Below are 17,136 nucleotides of genomic sequence, written 5' to 3'. Positions count from 1 at the left end.
AGGATCTTTGTCTGCTGTAGACTTAGTGAACACTGAGGAGGCGGCTTGCTAAACAATCATTATTTACCACCCTCCCCCAAGGTGTGAGGAATAATCTGTACATAAATGACACTGTGAAAACCCATTTTCATTAGTGTGAGCAGGGCTCAATACCAGTTCTAAGCAGGAGAAAGAAACTAGTTTTTCAGCTTTTGTTGGCTATAGTTGCTCTGAAATGTGTTCATTGCCAGACCATCCTATGCACCTGCACTCACAATAATCAGAGTGTCTGCTCTATGCTTCTCTTTTTTAAAGTCTGACAGTTCTCTGTAGGTGAACGTCTACAGACAGAGGCAAACTGTCTCCAGGGAATAATTTTCATGCAGACAAAATCATATCTTCTTTTGATACCATACTAGTGGCAGGAATATTGAGCATTTCTAAATGGCCATTTAAGGTAGCCATCTTACAGTTCCCAAATTTAAACAGTTTCTTCAATCACAAATGGAAGGCATACAGAATTTTACTGCCCTACATTACGAAATCTAGATTTTCATGTGAGATTATCGAAATATATGTCATTGTGATCTACTTACTTGAAACAGCACAGAGCTTCAGTCATTAACTGGATTAAAAGGCACATTTTGAAAAGTCTAATATTGTGAAAAGTTTATTTGCATTAATTAACTCCTTGTTTTCACCATCATAAGAGAGACTGACATTTGCTTGTCCTTTGTGATCAGATAAAAGACATTTTTGGAATGGATAATCTCTTTCTACTATTCCTTATGAAAGAAAAAGATAAAGAGTTAAACACAAAATCCAAGTGCAAAAGTTTCAGTAGTCTTCTACCTCCAGTGTACCCCAGCAAAATATTCACAGCTTTCAGGAAACTGATAAATCCCAAGCTGCAATTTACCATGTTTCTTCCCCACTAAGTTATCTGTACTTATGAAAAAATCTACAGTATTTTCCTGGAAACATACCATATCCCCACAAAGTAGAGGAGCCTAAAAGCAACAGTGATCAGTGCCATTCAGTGTCTCAACCTTATATAACCATTGACAGGATAATTCAATCTCTAAGTCACTTGATCTCCAAGCTTTCCCAAAATAATAGGGATCAACTTCTAGTCAATAAACCTAGTCTGGGTTTATCAACTCTTTCCACAAAATTCAACAGACCCACATAAAGTAGTAACTGGTCTTTGAATTTTTAACTATGATTATTTTTCTTCATTATAAAATGTATTTAATAAAATGTCAACAACATATGCAATGTAGTATGTATCAGCATGGAAGATGCAGCTTTAAAGATGTTTATTATAAAAATTTTCTTATGGTTGATGCTTTGGATTTTTTAAATAAATCATCTCTTCAATAAAGGTCTCTAAACTCATTCAAATTATTTAAAATCCTGGAAAAAGTTTAAACTACCGGTCACTCTAAAAAACTTGACAGATGCATTTATCAGGATACATTTAAAAAACATTTTTTCAGCTAGGCTCTTTAATAAAACATAACATTTGATGACCGTTACACATTCTTCTCCCTAATTTATTTTCATTCTCGGACCTTCAAACCATCTTGGAATAAATATGAAAAATTTTAAGTGCAAAAATGAGTAATGCATGATTTTAACACTTTGGAGATAATTAAAATCAATAAATATTTTCTTGTGATTTAAAAAAATAAACAGTAGGAATTGTCGATCTTGTGTATGTTTCTGGAATTTAACTTGTAACAAATATATTCTGTTAGCATATAAAATGTTTTTACCTTACTTTGAAAGTATTAAATATGTAGGGATGTCCAAAATATGTGAGTTCTTTTTTAAAACTGACATGAATGCATCCATATTCCACTACAAAGAAAATAATCAGAATGATGTGCACTTATTAGGAAGCACATTTAAAAATTTGGAATTTTTTTTAAAGTGCTGAGATTTGGAAGAGGAATATCTTTAAGCATGCTAACCATACCTTATCATCAACACAAAAAGGACTTTTAAACTCAAGTTTAGAAAAAAAAAAAAAAATAGAGGTTCTATGAAAGGAAGATTAGTAACAAACATTTTCCATTGAAGAAAGAATTCAGGTAAAAACAAATAGCACCACAATGAATTGCACTAAGGTGCTAAAGGAGGTACCTTATTCCCTGCAGAGTGAACGCTTCTTCTGAATGTATTGCAACATATAAAATGCAATTGTTTAATGGTTACCATTTGGTTCATTCATCTACAGAAAACTGCATTCCTTCTAGTTCATTATATTGAACAAACATTCAAATTACTGAACTATACATAATGTTACATAGTTTACATTTTATGAAAACAAAGCTTGAAGGAATATTTATAAATGTCACCTTGAATATAAGATGACAAGTTTAAAAGGGATTCATATCTCTTAAGACATTTACTTTATGTTAATGGTCCAGGAGTGTTTTAGATATAGATATAGATATATTTATATGCATATATATTTCAACAAGAAGTGTAAAAATTTTTAAAAACAAATCACAGCACTCAGAGCTGTTTTACATAAGAAGGACTTCGGGTCATTAAGGTGTCAAACTATTACGCTTATGTATGTATATTTTTAAAAAGATTGAAAATGGCACATCAGAAAACTTGCTAAAATTCTCTTAGAGGCCCATTTCATTATATCATATTACTGATGTGTCGATTCAATGTAATTCCCTTTTCTTCACTGAAAGCATTTGTCCCTTCTATTTGGATTCACTTCTGAGGTCTCTGCATTCTTTTGCTTTCCTTGGTTAGATGGCATCGTTTTCCGTGTCAGCTAAAGATCAGGAAAACGGCTCGGGTCTTCCTTGTAGTCCTCAGGTACAGTAAAGATGGAACCATCGAATTCATCGTATCGAAACTCCTGAAAAGTCACAGTGGCTGTGATGGTAGGAAACACAGGTATATCTAGAGAGAACGATCAATGACAACACTGTAAAATGAAATGTTTATTTATAGACCATAAAATACTACTTGAAAAATCCATATGCCTTAAAATATAGAAAAGCATTATTCAAGGACCAGACAAATCCTAATATATGTCTAATACTGAGTATATGTTTTGGGAAAGGCTTTGGTTATTCGGGAGGAGAGAAAGATACCAAGGCATCAAGAACGACATCAAAAACTCAAGTTTCCATTGCTTCCCAGTCTTAAAACTATAATGCCAGATTCCACCAGCCTCTTTTCCTTTTTCTTGGGGCAAAGGCAGCTACATTTGTACTTTTTGCATTCTGATATCTTTCCTTCATATTATAGTGTATGTATTATTCTGAATCTGAGATGATTTATTTTCATTCTAACACAAAGGAAATACATTAATCCTTTTTTCTTTTAAAACACCAAAAACAATCCATCACTTAAATACATGGGATAAAAATAGTCTCATCAGAATTGGAATAACTGGAGTAATATCATACCACTTAATCATACATATCACATCATACAGCCTAATATTCTTCTAAATAAAACACATTCCTGGCTGAAATTATGAGTGAAACCTGACACTAAAGATGGCCAAATACTTTAATCACTCTGTTTAGTTTTATTCCAAATATGAGTTACTGGAAAGAACACAAATCATGAAACTTGGGTTCTGATTCCTACAAATCATTTAACTTATGGTCCTCAGGGATTTTATCTACAAAATAAATAAACTCTAAAGCTTCCTTAAAACTCTGAAATGATTCTATGAAAGCTAAGTTGAACGTCTGTCTTCTTAGAATAAAGGCATACATAAATTAAGTTTATTTGACTGTTACAAGGCTAGTATTTCTTTGCAGAAAGTAAGATTCTCATAAAAAAAATTTTAAACACAGAAATAAACATAAGGATTACAGAGTTTCCAGTTATTTCTGGAGAAAAAAAAATCATTCATTGGTGCCTATTAAGTGGTCAGGGGTTGGCAGACTAAAGCCCACAGCCTGCCCTGCTGTTACAAGGCCTGTGAGCTAAGGAAAGATGGTACGGTTTTTAACGGCTAAAAAAAAACACAGAAGATTTCATGCCAATAAAATTACATGAAATTCAAACTTCAGTGTCCATAAGTAAAGTTTTATTAGAACATGGGATGCAGTTCGCTCACTTATTGTCTATGGCTGCTTTCCTTCTCCAGCAAGGGGTAAGCAGTTGTGACAGAAGCCACATGGCCCACAAAGCCTAAAATATTTACTATCTTTCAGAAAAAGTTTGATGACCCCTGTTTTAGGCAATGGATGTGCACCAGCAAACAAGAGAAAAAAATCATGCCTTCATGAAGATTACATTCTGATTGGGAGATATAGAGAACAAATAAGTAAAAAGTAATTGTGACTAAGTATCCAGACAAAAATAAAGCCTGGTAGGGGACAGGGAGTCCCAGTGTTGGGGGTGAGAGGTCTTGAATTGGGTGGTCAAAAGAAAGCCTCACTAAGTGACCTTCCAGCAAAGACCTGAGATGAGAACAAACCATACAGTTGCCTAGAGGAAGAAAATTCCAAGTAGAAGGAATAAATAACAAAGCCCTAAAAAGAAAGCGTCTGGTTTATTCTGGGACCAGCTAGGAGACCAGTGTCACTGCACCCAACTGAGCGAGGGGAAGATTAGCAGGAGATGAGGTCAGAGGAGAAAGAGGCAGCCAGATCAAGTGGGGTTTAGGTCAAGGAAAAGTCTTTGGCTTTTACTCCTGATGAACTGGAAAGCCAATGGATGGCTGTGAGCAGAGTAGCAACGTGTTTTGTTAGTTCTAAGTTTTAGCAGCTGTGATGAGAATACAATGGAGGATGACAAGAGTAAAAGGGGAGATGTGCTCCACAAGGAGCAGCCAGAGAGGCAGGAAGAAAATTGAGAGAGAACTCTGTATCAAAGAAGTGAGAGGAAATTTGAGGAACTATCATTCATCGGGACAAGGACTCCACAAAAACAGCGTCAAATTTTGGAGAGATTAAGAAAGATCACAGAAAAGTGTCCAATAGATTTAACAACATGAATATCAATAATGAACAAAGTACGAGTGGAAGAGATAATGATAATTTGCAACGAGCAGCTGGGTTGTTTCTAGTCTGAGACTATCACAAATAAAGCTGCTACGAATGAACACTTGTGCACAGGTTTTTGTGTGAACATTATCTTATTTTTCTGGGACAAATGCCCAGGAGTGCAATTGCTGGTTCGCATGGAAGTTGGGTGTTTAGTTTTTTTAAGAAATTGCTAAAATGTTTTCCAGAGTGGCTATACCATTTTACATTACCGCCAGCAATGTATGAGTGAGTCAGTTTCTCCACATCTGCACCAACATGTGGTGTTGTCACAATGTTTTATTTTAGCCCTTCTGTTAGGTGTGTATAGTGATATCTCACTGTGGTTTTAATTTGCATTTCCCTAATGGCTAGTGATACTGAACGTTGTTTGTGCGCTCATTTTCCATTTATATATCGCCTTTGATGAAATGTCTCTTCATGTCTTTTGCCCTTTTCTAATTATCTCGTTAGTTTCGTTACTGATGAGTTTTAAGAGTTCTTGTGTTTTCTTCATCTTAACTGGATCTTTCACAGAGCAGAGTTTTTACTTTTGATGAAGTCCAATTGACTGAGTTTTCCTTCTATGGATCATGCTTGTGGTATGAAGTCTAGAAACTCTGCATAAACCTAGATACCTAAGAATGTTTTCTACGTTTATTTCCTAAAATTTTAATAGTTTTATTTTTTACATTTAAATTTAAGTCTATGATCTATTTTCAGTTAACTTTTCTATAAACTGTAGGACTAGGTAGAGGTTCTTTTTTTTGCTTTTGGATGTCCAATTGCTCTAGCATCATTTGTTGAAAAGGCTCTCTTTCCTCCTTTGAACTTCTTTTGCACCTTTATCAAAAATCAGTTGAGCCATATTTATGAGGGTCTATTTCTGGGTTCTCTGTTGTGGTATATTGATTTACATGTTTATCCCTCAGCCAATACCACACTGGTGGTCTTGATTACTATAGCTATATAATAAATACTGAAATTGAGTAGATTGATTACTCAAACTTGATTTCTTCTTTTTCAAAATTGTTTTGGCTATTGTTCTGGGTTGAATTCTTTCCCCTCCAAAAAATATATGTTCCAGTCCTAACCTCCAGTACCTCAGAATGTGACCTTTTTTGGAGAGTCTGTGCAGAAGTAATCAAGTTAAGAGACATTAGAGTGGTCTCTAACCCAATATGGCTAGTGTCCTTACAAAAAGGGGAAATTTGGAGACATACACACAAGGAGAACATCATGTGAAGATGAAGGCAAAGAATGGGGTGATGCTTCTATAAGCCAAGGAAAATCACCGGGAGCTAGGGGAGAGGCATGGAACAGATCCTCTCTCACAGCCCTGAGAAGGAACCCACACAGGTTCTACGTAGGTTGGTTTTCGAACCTCCAGAACTGTGAGATAATAAATTTCTGTTGTTTAAGCCACTCTGTTTGTGGTATTCTGTTATGGCAGCCCTAGAAAACTAATATAGATATTCTAGTTTCTTTGCCTTCCCATGTAAATTTTAAAATAATCTTGTCTATATCTACAAAAAAATATTGCTGGGATTGTGATAAGAATTGTGTTAAACCTGTATATCAATTTGGGGAGAATTAACATCTTTCCTATGTTGAGTCTTCCAATCCATGAGCATAGTATGTCCCTCCATTTGTTTAGATCTTCTTTAATTTCTTTCATCAGCAGTGTGTAATTTTCAGCATACAAGTACTCTACGTGTTTTGTTAAATTTACACCTAAATATTTCCTTTTTTTCTAGCAATTGTAAATAGTATTTAATTGTGTGTGTGTGTGTGTGTGTGAGGAAGATTAGCCCTGAGCTAACATCTGTTGCCAATCCTCCTCTTTTTGCTGAGGAAGATTGGCCCTGGGCTAATATCCATGCCCATCTTCCTCTACTTTATGTGGGACATCGCCACAGCATGGCTTGACAAGCAGTGCACTGGTCTGTGCCCAGGATCCGAACCTACAAACCCCAGGCGGCTGAAGCAGAGCACATGAACTTAACCGCTACGCCACCAAGCCAATAGTATTTAATTTTTAACTTTGGTGTCTGTGTGTTCAATGTTAGTATATAGAAATACTATTGATTCTTGTATGTTTACCTTATATCCTGCCATCTTGCAGAACTCACTTATTAATTCTATTTTTTTGTAGAATCCTTGGAATTTCTGCTTATAGAATCATTTCATTTACAAATAGGGAAGGTTTTATTTCTTCCTTTCTGCTCTGAATGCCTTTTTGTCCTTTCATTCCTTACTGCATTTATTGTCCTTTTGATTTCTGCAGGGGCTGTAGTGCTATCCCGTTTCATTCCAAACATTGGTAATTTGTGTTCTCTTTTATCAGTCTTGCTACAAATTTGTTGATTTTATCCACCTTTTCAAAGAACCAGCTCTTTGCTTCACTGACTTTCTCTACTCTCTGTTTTCTCTTTCATCGATTTCTACTTTTTATTATTTCCTTCCTTCTGCTTGCTTTTGATTTATTTTTCTCTTCGTTTTCTAAGTTCTTGAGGTAGGAGCTTAAGTTATTGATTTGAGACATTTTCTCTTTTCGTAATGTATGCATTTTGTGCTATACACTTCCCTCTCAGCACTGCTTTAGCTATATTCCACAAATTTTGATATGTTGTAATTTCATTTTCATTCAATATATTCTATTATTTCCCTTGAGACTTCGCCTTTGACCTATAAATTATTTAGAAGAGTGTTCTTTAGTTTGAAGTGTTTGAAGATTCTTCTGTTGTACTTTTATTATTAATTTCTAGTTTGTTTCTATTGTGATTGATTTTCAACTCTTTTACAATTATTGAGGTTTTATGGCCCAGGATATGACCTATCTTGGTATATGTTCCATGAGAACTTGAAAGGAATGCGTATTCTGGTGATGTTGGGTCGACTGTTCTATAAATGCCCATTAGGTGCTGTGGTTTATGGTATTGTGGAGCTGTTCTACATCCTTGCTGATTTTCTATCTAGTTGTTATATCAACTATTGAGAGAAGGGTGCTGAAGTCTCCAATCATAATTGTAGATCTATTTTTAGTTTTTTGCTTCACCTATCTTGCAGCTCTGTTGTTTGGTATATTACATTTAGGATTGCTATTCTTCTTTGTGGACTGACCCTTTATCATTATATAATGTCCTTCTCTGTCTCTGGTAATTTTCTTTGCTCTGAAATCTACTTTATCTAATATTAATATAGCTCATCCTGTTATTCTCTGATTAATATTTGCACAGTATATTTTCTTCCATCCTCTCACTTTCAACCTGCCTATATCATTATATTTGAAGGGAAGTTTCTAGAAGGTAGCATATAGTTGGATCATGTTTTTTAATCCATTTTGCCAATCTCTATCTTTTAATGGTCTATTTAGACTATTTACATTTAACAGAATTATTTATATATTAAGACTTAAGTCTGCCATTTTATTTTTTGTTGTTTATTAGTTGTCTCTGTTTTTCATTTCTTGCCTTCCTGTAGGTTACTTGACTATTTTTTAGAATTTTATTTTTATTTATCTATAGTGTTTTTGAGTATATCTCTTTATATAGTTTCTTTAGCAGTTGCTCTAGGTATATATTATATATAACTAACTATTATAGTCTGCTGGTGTCATCTTTTTAGCAGTTCAAGTGAAGTGGAAAAACCTTGCCTCCCTTTTTGTCCCTTCACCTTCCCCTATTTATAATATAATTGTAAAAGAAAGTAACAATGCAGAGATAAAAGTAGACTTTCAAGTAGCTTGGCTAAGAAAAGCAAAAATTAAAGGCAAGTGCTGGGTAGGGTGGAGTTAAAGGAATTATTTTATTTGGTTAGTTGAATTTTAAAAGGAGAAAAACCTGAACAAAGCATAAGAGCTAAGAGGAAAAAGGCAACAGAGAAGGGAGTTGGAAAGTAGAGGAGAAATATGGGAGACTGATAGAGCAAGCATTTTCAAGGAGCTGAGAGAACAGATCCACAGTACAAAAGGAGAGATTATTCAAGCTAAGAAGAGGGACACCACTTCCACTGAGATAGGAAAGATGGAGGAAAAGATGGGGCTTGGGGCAGAAAAGTCTGTATGGGGGGTTGAGAGCAATGAGGGAGGTCTCATTTCTGATAGTGATTTTTTGTAACTAAGAAAGCAAAAACCATCTGCTTGGATTGTGGAAGGAAGTAAGGGAGGATGCAGATTGGTGAAAGAGGTTCAAATTAGGCTTTGAGCAGAATGGGAGAAGCAAATCAGAGAAAAGATCATTCATAATCAGCATTTAAAGCTCCGGCTGATTTTGAAAACATGTCATTGCCTTAACAACAATTGCTAAATTTTTATAATTTTTCCCTTCAACTGTATTTTTTAGCCTGAATACAGCAACAGAATGGTGGAAGATTAAACTGACCCAGGACTAGAGTTCTACAGGATCAGTTTGAAGGAAGGATAAAGAGACAAGAGATGGATACGTAAGCAAATTCCTGGTAACTCTAAGTATACAAGCAAAAGATTATCAATCCTTTGTTAAGAATGTGGTTCTACAGCAGAGAAATGCCTGCAAAGAAGTACTGTAGACTTTTTTCCTTTCCATATAATCAAAACATTTCTTTTGCATAAAAATCTATATGTATTGGAGGGTGTGATTTGGATTTGGGACTTAGATGTGAATACTGGGTTAGTTTGGAATTCTCGTGTATTCAATCCCTGCCCTCTATTCTAGTTTGTCACTGTACCTCTTAAATACAGTACCTAGAAGAGAGTCCAATGCTTGAACCATTTTCTGTCTATAGAAAATTACAGTGGGATTTTAAGCTTCTGCAGAAATGCTCAAATAATGGTCTCCATCCGTAGCTCAAAAACACAGCTCTTCATTGCTTTAGTTTTCTAACCATTTCTGCCTAAGATCTCATTACCGGCTTCTTCAAGCAGACATGGGGTTCCCACTGATTTTTCATCACAAAGGGAATCGAGAGTAACATTCTGAAAACATGTTTTAAAGTCCATTTTAAAGTACAAAATGTTTATTTCCAAGTTTGGAAAGTTGAGAAGGTCAGGTTTAATTTTTAGCAATGAAAGCTTTATTTCTGGGACTAAAGCATTTTGGCCTAATTATTCTGAGATATGGTTTCAGTCATATCGAATGAAACAAAACATATCTGAGGAATTATAGAAAGGTTATATTTACTATACATTTTTCTCTCCCACTAGAATGTAAACACCAAGAGGGCAGGGACTTTTGCTGTCTCTCATCCCTAGAAAAGCTTCTGGCATACAGCAAGCACTGATTAAATATTTGGTGGCTGGATCGATGGATGGCATTGAGGGCTCTCTTGAAACTTAATGTTAAATCTAAGCCTAAACTCCTAAAGAACCTTTTAATAGTCTCTTGTTCCTAGTTTTCTGATATAGTTAGGAAGATAAATACGTACAAAAATGAGAGTTTACTGTTTCTAAAGATCACTGCTTAAGTAAGTTTAGACATTTAAGACTGAAAAATAAAACGTGTATTACTTTATCCCTGAATAGTGACTGCGACTCCAGCAACATTCCCACTGTTCAGAAACCCAGAGTCTGCTGGAAACTTGGGCTGCAATCCAGTCTCCCCTTTTCACAGTAAAAACACTATCACAGTGTATCATAAGTTCACCCACACCCTCTTGTATGAAATATTTGCATATCCCTTACATTTAATTTAAATCAAGTCAAATTAGAACTCTCATCAAGCGCTTTATATATTTGACAAAATGTGAATATCAATGCATATAATTACAGAAAAACTTTACAAAAACGTAAGCAACTAGGAAACCCATTTTCCTTCAAAGCATATTTCTTATTAAATGTTAATAAACAGCTCCATATTTCTAACAGACCCTGAAATTAGGACATTTTTCTCTTACCTAGTTTTACAGGAAAGCCTGGAGGAAGCTTCATCTGAACAAATTCTCTAAGCTTGTTAAAGTGCTTGAAGGGAGCTATTACTTCCAAAACATTCAATAATCTGAAAAATAGAAGGAAAAAAAAATGTTTTCATTTTTCAGATTGATTTCTTTGTGTTCTTATTATTTTATAACTACACGCTTCACACTCAAGACGGTAGTACTGACTTCTAAATACTAAAGATGAGGAGGGGCCGGGCCCCGTGGCGCAGTGGTTAAGTGCGTACACTCCGGTGCTGGCAGCCCGAATTCAGATCCCCGGCATGCACTGATGCAACACTTGTCAGGCCATGCTGTGGCTGCGTCCCATAGAAAGTGTGGAGGAAGGTAGGCATAGATGTTAGCCCAGGGCCAGTCTTCCTCAGCAAAAAGAGGAGGATTGGCATGAATGTTAGCTCAGGGCTGACCTGATCTTCCTCAAAAAAAAAAAAAAGATGAGGAAATGACTTCATTCTGATTTTTTATTATTCTTTCTACTGTGTCAAAGTTTATAACTGTTACATTTGATTGGGCAGCCATAATTTCCAGTCGTTTAACTTTAGGTCTATATTTAAACGGATTCAATGCTTACACCAGTCTTCTTCCTGAAGTCTACACATAATCTTGAGTTCTTTAATTAGCCTCACTGTTTGGGTGGCTGAATTTCACTGTCAATTTTTTGCGTGGGAAGGGCTCTTATGTGCTTAGTATTCCTTGATTTCTTACAGATTTGATAAATGAAGTGTTTCTTTTTGCATACTTAAAGGGAAATTTGGCTGGCATAAAATTTCAGTTTATACTCTACCCCTGAACCACAATCTCATAATGTCTTCTAGCATTCAGCATTACACTCGTCACTATACTGTAACTTCTCCTTTCATCTTTTGGTTGGATGGATTTCACTTGCAAGTAGTAGTATTTTTCTGTCAAAAAGGGCCCATGGCTGCTATATTTCTTGAATTCTTCTATGTCCTCTTCAATTGCCTTGATATATAAATGACATCTTAGCTAGATATACCATCAGATCACATTTTCTTCGCCTCGGAAATGTCAAGATGTGAAAAAAATGTAAGACTAGGCTGTTTTTTACCCCTTTTCTGCCTGAATGCCCTTAGATTTCTTTATTAACAATTGAAGTCCAACAGTTTAATCAGGATAATTATTGTTACTAATCATTCTCTATCAATTTTTCTTGGAGCCTAATGTTATGCTACAGATTCAGTACTTCCTTACAGAGAAATTTTCTTCTATCATATTTTGAATACTATTTTGGTTACAGTTTGGAGGCTTTCTATATAAGCAGAACACCAATGATCCTTATGTTGAACCATCTTTGTCCTCCACAAACATTACCTCTCTAATTCCTTTAACTTCTTCTTTCACTGAATTCACTATCAGAATTTAATTTTTAGCCACATCTATTCTGTTCATTGTTGTTTCTAATGTATTTGTTTTGCAATAGTGCTATTTACTGCTTAATTTATTTCCTTAGCTTTACAATCTCTTTTTCATTCCATTGTCTTATCTCATCTCAGAGTACTCTAGCTTACTGATTTCAAGTTCTTTTTATGTTTTTCTATAGCGTTTACACGGAATCTTCTTCTGTTCTTTAACCTCTATTTTATTCGGGAATGAATTGTTTGTCTGACTTTTACATGCTGTGTGCCTTTTTTACTTTTTTTCAGTGGAAATGGTTATAATTGCCACATTTTATAAATTCTGATATGCCCATTTTTTCATATAATAACATCTCTGAAATTGGATAACTCCTAAAATTGATAGCATCTTATAATTAGCCACACTTTTCTTCTTTATTAGAATATAAAGCTGTCACATCTTTGAGTCAACTGGGTCCAAGATATGATGAATTATGCATATTTGTATGTATGGCTAACTCACTTCCCACATCTTCTGAACTGTCTATCTCTCTCCCTCTCTGATCTATAGTTTGAGGGCTCTATAGCACATTCTATCTACTTTTCTAAAGTTTGTCTATTGGGAATATGAGACGTATGAACTTTGTAGAAAAATATTGGTCCTGCTTTCTTCTATGAAAATTTTTTTAATGTATTAGGCTAGATTGAAAGGGGAAGGAATTAGAAGGGAAAATAGACTGGGGCTTCAATCTATTCCCTACTGAGTGAGGAGCCTGAGTTACAGTTCTGTCAGAGTCAGCTCCAGCTTCCCACCTGCCATTCCATCCATCTCTCCAAACTGAATTTTTTATAAATGAACATCTGATGAGTACAGGTTTGAAAGGATATATTCAAGATGTTCACTGCAATATCGTTTACAATGGTGACAAACTACAATCAAAATGTTTACCAGTAGGGGGACAACAAAATAAATGACAGTACATCAATACTACAAAATATCAAGGAAAGAAGAAAAAGACAGACAAAATGTAATTATTGTAAGAACTACAAGATACACTCACTTTTAAAAGAAAAAAAAGGAACTCAGAACAAAATGTAGACTACTCCTCCACTTTTATAAAAAATGCAAAAACACAGAGAAAAATCTAGACGAAAATATACCAGTTATTCACCTATTAACTATTCGTGAGGTGAAAGTAAACTGTAGTTTTTATTCTATAAACTTCTACGCTGTTAGATGTTTTACAATAAGCCTGTACTCATGTATTACTTTAATAATTAAAAAGAAATTATTCAAAACTTTATCTGGTTAAAATAAAAATGTTAATATTTTGTGAACTAGAAAATTTCTAGAAGGGTGCACACACTATCAAAGCAAAAGCTATTTGCTTTTACATTTCAAAGTCCTCAAATCCACCACTCAGATGCAAATATTATTACAACCTTTAGGGTTTAATAACTTCTTTCATAAACTTGTATAGTTAACAACAAACTTACGACTCAATTCCCAAGGGAAATTCCTGACTCATGGCTATCGTGGCTTTAAAGGTTTTCTTACTTTCTTTGCACACCAGTTCTCTACCCAGATGAGGCGCTCTAAAATGGGGGAAAAAAAAATTAGGAAACTTTTTCCACATGTTATGATCTTGCTAAAAATCTGTCATCTTCCAACAGCATTCATTAATATTTCAATTTTTATTACTGAGTATATAAATAAATTAAAATTATGCTAAAAAGGAATAAGACATGTATAAGAAATGAGCCAAGGGTAACAAAAAAAAGAAAATAGCAAAGTGTAAAAGTTCAGGAAAAAAATGATCAAAACTCAACAAATTTCACATTGAATATAATTTTAATAATCACTATTTTTAGGAACAAAACAAATCACTAGAAAAAACAAACTTTAAAAATATCATTACAGGGACCGCCCCAGTGGCATAGTGGTTAAGTTCGCGTGCTCCACTTCAGCAGCCCAGGGTTTGCGGGTTCAGATCCCAGGCACACACCTATACTGATCATCAAGCCATGCTGTGGCGGCATCCCACATATAAAGTGGAGGAAGATTGGCACAGATGTTAGCTCTGGGACAATCTTCCTCAACAGAACGAGGAAGACTGGCAACAGATAGCCCAGGGCCAATCTTCCTCACCGAAAAAAAAATATATATATATATATATCATTATTTATCTTTAAAATCCCCTATTCAATTCAATCTCTTTTACTGTCTACAATTCTCAGTACTGAGCAATAAAAAGTGATATGAAGGGGCCGGCCCAGTGGCACAGCAGTTAAGCGTGTGCGCTCTGCTTTGGCAGCCCAGGGTTGGCAGGTTCAGATCCCAGCGCGCACCGACGCACCACTTGTTAAGTCATGCTGTGGTGGCGTCCCACATAAAGTAGAAGAAGATGGGCATGTATGTTAGCCCAGGACCAATCTTCCTCAAGGAAAAAAGGGGAGGATTGGCATCGGATGTTAGCTCAGGGCTAGTCCTTCTCACAAAAAAAAAAAGTGATGTGAAGAATAAGAATTCTATATTAACTATAGAATATTATAAGATGGAAACATTTTGGAGAAGTAAGAAAAGTATAATAAACCTTTCAATATAAATAATAATCATAACTTCTTCCTAACCATGGGGATAGGTAATATTCTATTCTCCACCAAAAGAAAATAATATCTTCTACAAAGGGCTGTACTTTCTTTGACATGGTTGGCCAGAAAAAATTTTTTATTTATTTACTCATTCAAAATAAATCATTTACTCATTCATCATTCTTCTATTCAATAAATATTTACTGAATACAAACTATGTGCTAGGTACTCTACTGTGTATTAGTAACACAACATTAAGCAAACATCTTGTGTGAGGATGGTGAGAAGTCGTCGAGCGTTGGTTGAAACAAAAGGATAATGACAGGAGGCAAGCTTGGAAAGGCAAAAAGTAGATAAAGAGTGAATGGCCTTGTATGCCATGCTAAAGACTCAGGATAATAACAGAATATAAAAGTTCATCATACATTGGAAAAACTCAAATAAGCAACTGGGCAATTCCTCCCATTATATTTCCTTAGAGCAATGTCCTATAGGTTTTTGGTGTGTAAACTGGCCGCAGGGATGTAAAAAGAAGGCTCTACAACTTCTCCAAAGAGTGCGTGTAGTTGGGGATACTTCTCTCTCATCACGCTGAATCCATATTTTTAAAAGGTAAAAGAATTGATTCAGACAAAACTATACTAAAAATTTTCTCTATAATAATTTTATACCTAAATATTTGCATATGTTTTTAGAAATTGTTCTTTCTAAAAACCAAAGAACACATAAACAAAAAATAAGACAAAAAAACACTTACTTTCCATTTTCAGCAGATATATACTCTTCCCATGTAATAGTGTTCTGAGGAGGAGGGGTAAGGGACTGTCTTCGAACCGGCTGCCAAAACATAAAAAAGAAACAAAGAAAGAGGGAGAGAGACAAAGAAAGAGAGAGACAGAGAGGTAAGGAGGAAAGAAAAATGTCATGTTTTTTAAAATATAAAATAAAAACATACAATAAACTATTTAAACTACTAATCTACTTAATCTCTTCAATATAATGCTTTAAGAGGTTACTTCTGAGATAGTTCCATGGTGATTTAAGCTCTATCAGTAATATTGATAATCAATTTTTTTCTAAATCTCAAATAAGAAGACAAGTATCAAAGTAATAAAATCCATTCATTCAATGTTTTAATCATCTAAAATCCTCCTGGCACTATGCTAGATGCTGAACATGGGAACTACAGAGAAGTAAAGCAACTAACACTGACCTCAAGGAGTTTTAGTTGGAAAGAAAAATAACATACAGAAGTGAACAGTTAACCAGAATTACAAAATATTATCTGATTAATGGCCAAATGAGCTTACAAAAAATTGAGTAGTGCAGGAGTTCAGAAAAGACAGCAATCTTCTATGGACAATAAATTGAGACCAGGGGATTGGGGCTCAGATTTAAATGAAAACAAAATAAAAAGAGTACTATAGATAGAAAAAATTAATGGTGAAAAACACAAGTAGATTGATTTATTTGAACTAGGGAGGGAAGTTCAAAATGGAGATCAATGATAGTAGTAAAGGTCATGTCAAATTTTAAAACTTACACCTTGTCCTTGTTAACTATGAATCTGGATCACTCTAGAATGAACTGGCAATAAGGAACTAAGGGAGTGGCAGTAGAAACTCAAAATTGCTAAGGAAAAACTAATAAGACAAACTGTGGAGCAAAACGACAATAAATGAAAGGATATAAATAACAAGATAAATAATAACACTGGGAGAGGGTCCCATTCAGAGAAGTACATTTTTGGATATAATGAGTGTAAGATGCTAATAGGTAGCACATTAGTGTTGTTAAAATCAAGGATTTTGAAGACACAAAACTGAGTTGGAATCCCAATTCCACTACCTGAGATTTGGATAGTTGGGTAGTTGTGTGAATTTGGGCAAGTTACTTTCTATTATGTCAATTTAACTCACCTGCAAAATGGGAATATCACCACCTACTTCACAGTTAGGAATTCAACAAGATAATGTAAGAAAAGAGCACACTGTTTTGCACAGAAAAAAGGATTCAGTAAATTACAGTAACTATTACGCACTGGGAAGTTCCTAGAGGGCAGTTACAAAAAGAAAAGGAAAGAAATCAGAGTTAGAGATAAAGACTTAGGAATTCGCTGACTAGATGAAAAGTAAATAAGAAGACAGAAGGCTGGTGACTGAGTCCTAAAAACCACATATATTCGGGTGGGGGGGGGACAGAAATGAGCCAGATGTAAATCAAGAAGGAAAAAGGAAAAATCAGAGCATCAAAGTATCATGGAGGGCCAAAGAAAAGACTGT

The 17,136-nt window shown here is 34.9% G+C and overlaps 1 protein-coding gene across 2 annotated transcripts in view; it reads right to left on the bottom strand.

Moving 5' to 3' along the window:
* Window positions 1-2,164: 2,164 nt before the first annotated feature.
* ANKRD13C (ankyrin repeat domain 13C) overlaps window positions 2,165-17,136 on the bottom strand; it is a 99,355-nt gene continuing 84,383 nt past the window's right edge. For both annotated transcript variants that reach the window (XM_087449121.1, XM_004431489.3), the window contains 4 exons: window positions 15,612-15,691; window positions 13,760-13,858; window positions 10,869-10,969; window positions 2,165-2,910 (listed from right to left, as the gene is read on the bottom strand). In XM_087449121.1, coding sequence (XP_087305247.1) covers window positions 2,780-2,910; window positions 10,869-10,969; window positions 13,760-13,858; window positions 15,612-15,691 — 411 coding nt within the window. In that variant the 3' untranslated portion in view covers window positions 2,165-2,779. The remainder of the gene's footprint in view (window positions 2,911-10,868; window positions 10,970-13,759; window positions 13,859-15,611; window positions 15,692-17,136) is intronic.

Source organism: Ceratotherium simum, chromosome 2 (genome assembly GCF_057802395.1).
Source record: "Ceratotherium simum simum isolate JZ-2026a chromosome 2, ASM5780239v1, whole genome shotgun sequence".
Taxonomy (NCBI): domain Eukaryota; kingdom Metazoa; phylum Chordata; class Mammalia; order Perissodactyla; family Rhinocerotidae; genus Ceratotherium; species Ceratotherium simum.
This window is presented reverse-complemented; position numbering and strand designations above follow the sequence as displayed.